The sequence below is a fragment of the Pteropus vampyrus genome, unplaced genomic scaffold (genome assembly GCF_000151845.1).
Source record: "Pteropus vampyrus isolate Shadow unplaced genomic scaffold, Pvam_2.0 Scaffold405, whole genome shotgun sequence".
Classification (NCBI taxonomy): domain Eukaryota; kingdom Metazoa; phylum Chordata; class Mammalia; order Chiroptera; family Pteropodidae; genus Pteropus; species Pteropus vampyrus.
In genome coordinates, this window is record NW_011889186.1 from 266,353 (window position 1) to 274,733 (window position 8,381).

The window sequence follows — 8,381 nt, forward strand, 5'->3', positions numbered from 1 at the left end:
CAGACTAGGTAACAAATTCAGTGGTTTATTTATTCCTAAAGTAATGGTCTCAGAGTTTCAACTTACAAATCTTGCACACAATTTTCTGTATTAAGAAGTTACTTGAATTTATTTTCCTGAAGACTCTCTGTTCATATCTTTTGCCCGTTTTGCTATTGGGGTGTTCATCTTTATTTACTTATATAATCATTTATTTAATTATTATTGGTATCCTTAATTATTATATTTAACAAAACAGAGCTTTTAAAAAAAGCTAAGAACCGTAGTTGTGATGCATATTGGTCTTTTAATGTATTGAGAAAATTAGCCTTCAGCATACCTATTATATGTATATTTTCTTCTATCTTTTTTTTTTTTACTTCGTATATGGTATTTTCCCCCCAGGAAGAAATATTTATATTTTTATTAAGTCAGATTTAACACTCTTTGCTTTTGAGCATCTGGACTTTCTTCCTCGCTTAGGAAGGTCCCCTCGCTAAGGCCTTTCCGAGATAATCGGAAATCATCTGGTATTTCTTCTAGCACTTCCCCGGTTTTGTCTTGTTACATTAAGTCTTGACTGCCTGTTGCGTCGGTGTTTATCCAGCTGCCCCAGCATTGTTTACCGAATTCAGCCTGGACCCAGACTCCTGGGGGGCCGGGCTTGGAGGGAGAGGAGAGGAGGCCCCTGGGAAGGGGAGGGCTGGGCCAGCCAGGGTCCAGGAAGCTCACTCATTACCCGCATGTTCACCAAGGGCCTGCTGTGTGCCCCACACTGTCGCAGCACTGGGGAGACCACAGTGAGCCCGCAGCCGGAATCCTTGCTGTCACACAGCCAGCACAAACGACCTTGCGTACAGCATGGTGACAGATAAAACACAAGGCCCGTCAGGGATGTAGTGGCAGAGATGTCACAGCTGGTGCTCAGGGATGGCGGCACCCAAGCAGAACGTGAAGGAGGGAAGATGGGGTGGGGGGGGCAGCACATGCAAAGGTCCTGTGGTGAGCCTGCCGCAGGAGGCGGGTAGGGTGGGGCGGTTTGTGCAGAGCAGTGAAGGCTCCATCAGGACCCGTCCATGGCCCCCACAGACATTCTCCAAAGCAGAGCAGAGACCCCTAAGGGGGCGCTGTGTCTCCTCAGTCTGAGGCACTCCCCCTCGGACCCCCGGGGTGCAGCCCTTTGGCCTTGGCTCTTGGCACAAGGAGGCCTCTGCCCAGAGTGACCATCCACCTGCCCGCCCCCAGCACTTGGCCACATTCATCATGGACAAGAGTGAGGCCATTGTGTCCGTGGACGACGCCATCCGGAAGCTGGTGCAGCTGAGCTCCAAGGAGAAAATCTGGACACAGGAGATGCTGCTGCAGGTCAACGACCAGTCGCTTCGACTGCTGGACGTGGAGTCCCAGGTCTGGCCCCGAGGGGCGGGGAGGGCGTCCACCTGTCCCTGGGGGCAGGCAGAGGCATGACGCAGATGCACAGCTGGGTCTCTCTGTGGGGGTGAGGATCAGGACGAGGGCAAAGGGCAGGCCAAGCAGGGAGGATGGGACAGGCCTGAGCCCGGGGAGCCATGTCATACAGAGCCACGTCCACATCTGCAAGAGCCTATCTACTGGCTGTACCGAGCCAGGGCCTGGCTGGGTCTGGGGACAGTCTGTGTGCAACAGCTGTGGCCCCTGCCCACGTGTGGGCCACGCCCGGGCCACGCCCCTTTTCTGTGCCTGCGAGTTATGCTTGTGTCCCTCCCTGTGTCCGTGGCACAGACTGCACGTACTGGGCCACGAGCCATGCCCGTGCCTATGGCGCCGTGCGTCACTCGGGCCCGGCGCGCGTCCCCGTCCGGGCCCATGTTCCGGTCACATCCAGGCATCCAAGCTCCCTGTCCCCCAGGAGGAGCTGGAGAACTTCCCCCTGCCCACCGTGAGGCATTGCCAGACGGTGCTGAACCAGCTGCGCTACCCGTCCGTGATGCTGCTGGTGTGCCAGGACTCCGAGCAGAGCAGGCCCGACATCCACTTCTTCCACTGCGACGAGGTGGAGGTGAGCAGGGCGCAGGGGGGCGGGGCGGGCCCCGCGTCGAGAGCCCAGCCTGACGCCGCGTCCCCGCAGGCGGAGCTGGTGCACGAGGACATCGAGAGCGCGCTGGCGGACTGCCGCCTGGGGAAGAAGATGCGGCCCCAGACCCTGAAGTAGGCGCGGGGCGTGGGCGGGGCGTGGGCGGGGCGGGGGCGGGACTCGGTGAGAGGGCCTGGCAGGCTGAGCGGTCTCGTCCCCACCCCAGGGGCCACCAGGAGAAGATCCGGCAGCGGCAGTCGGTCCTGCCGCCCCCCCAGGGCCCAGCCCCCATCCCGTTCCAGCGCTACGCCGGGGACTCTTCGCCCCCCAAAAATCGCGTGGGGCTGCCGGTGCCGCTCGGCGAGCCAGGTGGGCCGAAGGGCCGGGGCCGGGGCTGAGCGGGCCGTGGGGGTCGCGCTCAGCAGCAGCTCCGCCCCTCCCCCTCCCTCACCCCCCGCCCCAGGCTTCCGCCGTCGGGAGTCGCTGGACGACGAGACGCCACGGGCCTTGCTGGCTCAGAAGATAGAGAAGGAGACGGTAGGTCGCGGCCCGGCGCGCGCACCCTCCCCTCTGCCGGGTCCCAGCCGTGAGGCGGCGGTGGCGCTGTCCCTGCAGGGGTGGGGCGCCCGCTGAGCCCGCCCCGCTCTGCCCCCAGCAAATCCTCAACTGCGCCCTGGACGACATCGAGTGGTTCGTGGCGCGGCTGCAGAAGGCGGCCGAGGCGTTCAAACAGCTGAACCAGCGCAAGAAGGGGAAGAAGAAGGGGAAGAAGGGGCCGGCAGGTGCGGGGCGCGGCCGGACGGGGCACGCGCGCGAGCGGGCGCTGCGAGACAGAATTGGGGGGCGTGGCGGTCAGGCTGGGGCGAACGGCTGGCCGCTGAGCTGCGGGAAGGTCCAGTCTGCGCCCGTGGAGCGCACGGAACTGAAGGCGAGACCCGGCGCGCGCGGCGACGGCCAGCCGGGCTCACGGCCGCCGCTCCCTCTCTGCAGAGGGCGTCCTCACGCTGCGGGCGCGACCCCCGTCGGAGGCCGAGTTCGTTGACTGTTTCCAGAAAACCAAGCTGGCCATCAACCTGCTCGTGAGTCCGGCGGCCTCCCCGCCCCCCCCCCCCCGCCCCTCGCTCTGCGCCCCTGGCGTCGAGGGCGCGGGCCGCCCCCAGCCGGTGTGTCTGCCGCCCGCTCACCCGCTCCCCGCCCCCCGCCCCCAGGCCAAGCTGCAGAAGCACATCCAGAACCCCAGCGCCGCCGAGCTGCTGCACTTCCTCTTCGGGCCTCTGGACCTGGTGCCGGGGGCTGGCGGGTGGGCGCTGGCCGGCCAGGGGCTTGTCCCTGGCTGGGGAGGGGGGTGGGCAGGCGAGTGCCCATTGGGCAGCCGGCGGGGCGGTATGCGTCTGCCTCGGAGCTGTGGGTGCAGTGGGCTGGGGTCCAGTGGGCGCAATCCCCCCTGAACCCCACCGATCCCCAGATCGTCAGCACCTGTGGTGGCCCGGACATCGCGCGTTCTGTCTCCAGCCCCCTGCTCTCCCGAGAGGCTGTGGGCTTCCTGCGAGGCCACTTAGTTCCCAAGGAGATGGCACTGTGGGATTCACTGGGGGAGACTTGGACACGCCCCCGGTACGGCACTGGGCGTGGGGGGCGGGGAGGGGCACAGGCCCTGCTGGGCGTTCACCCTGCACCTTCCACCCCAGCTCCGAGTGGCCCCGGGAGCCGCAGGTGCCTCTCTACGTGCCCAAGTTCCACAGTGGCTGGGAGCCCCCGCTGGACGTGCTGCAGGAGGCCCCCTGGGAAGCAGAGGGGCTGGCACCCGCCCCCACTGACGAGGTCAGAGCACTGAGTGCCCATCCCACCGGTCACCGGCTGGTCCCTCCACGGCTGCCCACTGCCCTCCCCCATTCAGCAGTCTGCCCTACCCCCTGCCCTCCTGGCCTGGTCCCCACCCCACACCAAGCCCAGGCGGCCCCCTGTCCCTACAGCCAACTGCAGCGAGCCGCCTACCCTTTCGAAACTCCTTGAAGCACAACCTGGTACCTGAGCCCACAGCCCCAGGAGATGTCCTCCCCCCAGTCAGCTCCCCACATGCTCACAGGTAAGCTCCCCTCATGACGCTCACCTGCCAGAACGCAGAGACTCTGATGTGGGCGTGTTGCCACCATGTGGCGGCAGAGGCCTCACGTGTGCTTCCAACAGCCCCTTCCACACTGGGACGGGGTTTTAATTCTAACTTTATGACATGTAGTTGAAGGAAAAACGTGAAAAGCCACCCGTAAATTCACTACCCTCGTACATTGTGCCTTGGGTCTCGACATTCACGTTTAGCGTCGTGGTTCAGAACTTCCCAGACCACTGAACTTGCGTGGTCCACCCATCCCCGTCGCCTGTGGGGTTGATCTAGGAGGGTCTCGGCTGGAATGCCCTCCCCCACCCCAGCCTTCCCCCGCATCTCCCCAGAGCACACCTCGCAGGCCTCCCTCCTTCCCTCCCCGCCTCCTCTCTGTTCTTACTCCTGGCCCAGGATCTGTCTGGGGGGCTGGCTTCCCTGCCAGACCCCAGGATTCAGTCTCAGGAAGGGAGGGGTCCAGAGCCCGAGGTTTACACTGGTGAGCCTCCCCCGCCCACATCTCCAGCCTGGTGCCCCTGGTCCCTGGCCTGGGCTGCACTTTAAGTGTTTTCATTCTTTGCCCTGGCCGGTCCACCCTAGCCAGTCCTGACGACCCCTACCAGGGCTCCAGGAGGCATCCCAGCCTCAGCCCCACCACCTTCCCAGTGTCCTGAGGCCTGCACCTGCATGATCAGATCCCAGACTGACCAGGAGGGCTGGGCTGGGTGGCGGCCACAGGCCTGCCCCGCGCAGAGGCTGGGACACCCCTTGCCTGAGCCCCCTCCCCCAACTATATTCTGTAGCCAGGAGCAGCCCTCCAGTGTGCGTGCTCATGCATGGTCGGCAGCATTCAGGGGCCGTGGCTCTGAGCACCTGTGGCCCTCCCTGGCTGGCCAGCTGCTTTCCAGAGCCGGCTGTGACCCTGTCCTTTCTTGGGTACATGCCTGGCTCTGGTTTCCCTGGGGGGCCAAGCCTGGATACCCCTGAGGTGGCCCGAGCTGGAGCTGGCCTTGCCGAGCCCACGGGCACCTGAGTCCCAGCGGCCTCCGCTGCCCCCACCCCCGTGCGGTGGCCCGGCCGCTCTGGGGCTGTCACAGATTCCGTTCCCGCTGGCAAGCCGCAGCCTCTCTCCACTGCAACCTTGGAGAGCCAAACGGGAGACCGCCGCGCACCCAGAAAGCTGCTCCCCCAGCCCAGCCCCGGGTCCAGGAGGAGACCCCGGTCCTGGGCCTCAGCCCCTCCTGTTGCACACAGGGGTTACGAACCCACACCAGCCATGGCCAAGTACGTCAGGGTCCTCTACGACTTCACAGCCCGCAATGCCAATGAGCTGTCGGTGCTCAAGGACGAGGTCCTGGAGGTGAGTGGGGCGGGGGAGGGGGGGCAGGGGGAGCGAGAGGCTGCATGACGCTGGGACCTAGCGCGTCCAGCGACCCCTTTCCCCAGGGTCCCAGCCTGGGCTCCCACCCGCCCCCTCCCCACAGCGGAGCCTGACCGAGGGGGCTCCCAGGGAAAGTGTTTCCCGAGCTGGACTCTGTGCCAAGTCGGGGACCCTCCAACCCAGCAGGGGCTTGTCGTTCATGCCCATCCCTGGGGCCCCCTTGAGGCACCATCTGTGTGTGGTGCCAACCCAAATCCAGGCCACCAAGGGAGGAAAGTGGAGCGAGCTGGGGGTGGGTGACCTAGGTCCACAGCCAGGCTGCAAGCCCCAAGCTCCAGACCCTGCTGGGGGGTTGGGGGCGGCCGGTGGGTGAGATGGAAGGCCGGGCGGGGTCATGGCGCCTGGAGGGGCCTGTGACCATCTCGAAAGGACTGGGGGGTGGGGCCCGAGGGGAGAGAGGTAGCTCTCTCTGGCCCCTCTGTACAGGAGCCCACACTCGGGGGGTCCCTGCCCTGGTTCCCATGGCCAGAGTCGGCTGGGCCTGGCGGTCAGTGTGACAGCGGGGGTGTGGTCCACAGGTGCTGGAAGACAGCCACCAGTGGTGGAAACTTCGCAATCGCAGTGGCCAGGCAGGCTATGTCCCCCACAACATCCTGGACGAGACGCGGCTGGAGGACGTGGGTGTCCCTCCAGAGCAGGTGATGGGGGCTCATCCCACCACCGGGTCTGAGGAGGCTGGGGGCAGCAGCAGGGGGCGGTGAGTCTCAGGGAGACACCGTCCCTGAACCTCCAGTCCTTGCTGCAGGGGCTGGTGGGGGGGCTCAGGATGTCTGAGGCCCAGGCCAGGTAGGGGGCCTGGACAGGTCCTGGAAGGGGGACAGGGTCCTCACACTGGCCTTACTCTGACCCTGATGGGAGGGATGATGAGTGAGGCCAATGGGACCCCCCACTCCCTGCCTCTTCCCACCCAGACTGGTCCGAAATATTGGGGTGCTGCTAGCCCCACTCACAAGCTACCGCCAAGCTTCGCTGGGAACAAAGATGGTGAGGAAAGGTGGGGGGCGGGGGAGGGGCGGGGGACAGCTGGTCCGCTCACAGCCACCTGGGGAGCAGGGGTGCCCAGACCAGGAGAGGGGGCGCTCTGGGGTGAGCGGGGCGGGGCCTGAGCAGCTGGGCCCCGCAGAGCTGATCCACCACATGGACGAGGTCAACGACGAGCTCATCAAGAAGATCAGCCACATCAAGTCACAGCCGCAGCGACACTTCCGCGTGGAGCGCAGCCAGCCGGTGCACCTGCCGCTCACTTACGAGTCGGGCCCCGACGAGGTCCGCGCCTGGCTGGAAGCCAAGGCCTTCAGCGTGCGGTGAGCAGGTGGCAGGTGGCAGGTGGCGGGCAGGCGGCCGCAGGGGTGGGCCGTGTGGGCGTGGCCGCCACGCCCACAGCCGGACCCGCCCTCACGCCGGCGCTGCGCGCCCCGCAGGGTCGTGGACAACCTGGGCATCCTGACCGGGCCCCAGCTGTTCTCACTCAACAAAGATGAGCTGAAGAAGGTGTGCGGGGAGGAGGGCATCCGCGTGTACAGCCAGCTCACGGTGCAGAAGGCGGTCCTGGAGGTGAGCCGGTGCACCGCCCCCCTGCACCTCCCTCCACCCCCTGCCCCCCACCCTCCGCACCTGGCCTGCGGTCCCCCAGGCTGAGCCCGTCCCCTTCCCGTCCTTAGAAGCAGCAAAGTGGGTCCGAGCTGGAGGAACTCATGAACAAGTTTCACTCTAAGACTCAGAGGAGGATGGAGGAAGACAGCTAGGCCCCGCAGGGCCCACGGCAGCGTGCGGAGATGCACCGCGGGCGCCCGCTCCTGGCGCGGAGTATTTTTGTATGCATCCGGATTTCCTACCATGGACACAGAGGGAGTGTGGTGCTGGCTGGTGCCTCCCACACACACCTGTCTGGGGATGGGTTCACCTGCTTCATGCACATGGCCTATCGGCAGGCTCAGCAATGCCCAGTCTACACTCGCCCACCCGCCCCAAGACCCACCTTAGCCAAACTTGCCGCCTGCAGGTGCCAGCACCTCATCCACCTGCCCCCTGAGGCCAGCACAGTGGCGGGCCCAGACCCCTTCCTGCTGCTCCCACACCTTCCCCCCCCTTCCTCCCCCCCCACCCCGGCAGGCCACAGAGCCCCCTGTTCCTCTGGCCTCTCCCATCCACATGGGATTCCTGGCACTTGTGACTCTGCCCTGTCCCAGCCCCATGACTGCTGACTTCCACATCCACCTGCACCCCCACACCCCTGGACGGGCCAACCATCCTCAGCTGCCCAGCCATCCTGGCTCTGTTCTCACGAAGCGGGCGACCCTCGCCCCTTGAGTGTGCCCGCAACACCCACCCAGTGCTCCCTAGGGGTTCCCCGGGGGTGCATGCTGTACTCCCTTCACATTTTCAAGGAACGAAGATGGACCAGACTCACCCGAGTACTGGCCTGGGGCACCCCCACCCCGGGGCAGAGCTGGAGGAAGGGACTTTCTCTGACCAAGCTCAGGCCAGGACGCGGCGTGGGGGGCCGGTGAGTCTTGGAGCCCTGGACTCTGCAGCTCACATCCTGAAGCTGAGAGGTGGCCAGACTCAAAGGCCATGACATTAAACCAATTGTCTCTTAGCAGCCACGTGTCTGTCTCCTGGAGGTGGGGGTGGGGTGCCAGGGGCCCTGGAGCTGACCTGAATTTCACTCTTTGTAAGAGCTACCGGCAGGGGCAGGCTGTGGCCAGGGGGAGCAGTGGAGGCCCCAAGGCCACTCATGCTGACTTCGGGTGGGGAGCCGGGGAGACCCTCCCCTCCACGACTGCCCAAAAGGGCCTGGAGGACATTCC

At 64.8% G+C, this 8,381-nt stretch overlaps 1 protein-coding gene across 2 annotated transcripts in view; it reads left to right on the forward strand.

Annotated features, from left to right (window-relative positions):
- Positions 1–7,649, forward strand: part of EPS8L2 (EPS8 like 2) — a 14,521-nt gene extending 6,872 nt beyond the window's left edge. For both annotated transcript variants that reach the window (XM_023523754.1, XM_011380789.2), the window contains exons 5-21: positions 1,225–1,386; positions 1,868–2,017; positions 2,087–2,166; positions 2,259–2,401; positions 2,496–2,569; positions 2,688–2,814; positions 3,023–3,111; positions 3,241–3,315; positions 3,498–3,646; positions 3,721–3,853; positions 4,006–4,118; positions 5,385–5,490; positions 6,090–6,209; positions 6,483–6,555; positions 6,695–6,875; positions 6,993–7,125; positions 7,233–7,649. In XM_023523754.1, coding sequence (XP_023379522.1) covers positions 1,225–1,386; positions 1,868–2,017; positions 2,087–2,166; positions 2,259–2,401; positions 2,496–2,569; positions 2,688–2,814; positions 3,023–3,111; positions 3,241–3,315; positions 3,498–3,646; positions 3,721–3,853; positions 4,006–4,118; positions 5,385–5,490; positions 6,090–6,209; positions 6,483–6,555; positions 6,695–6,875; positions 6,993–7,125; positions 7,233–7,316 — 1,992 coding nt within the window. In that variant the 3' untranslated portion in view covers positions 7,317–7,649. The remainder of the gene's footprint in view (positions 1–1,224; positions 1,387–1,867; positions 2,018–2,086; positions 2,167–2,258; positions 2,402–2,495; positions 2,570–2,687; positions 2,815–3,022; positions 3,112–3,240; positions 3,316–3,497; positions 3,647–3,720; positions 3,854–4,005; positions 4,119–5,384; positions 5,491–6,089; positions 6,210–6,482; positions 6,556–6,694; positions 6,876–6,992; positions 7,126–7,232) is intronic.
- Positions 7,650–8,381: the final 732 nt, after the last annotated feature.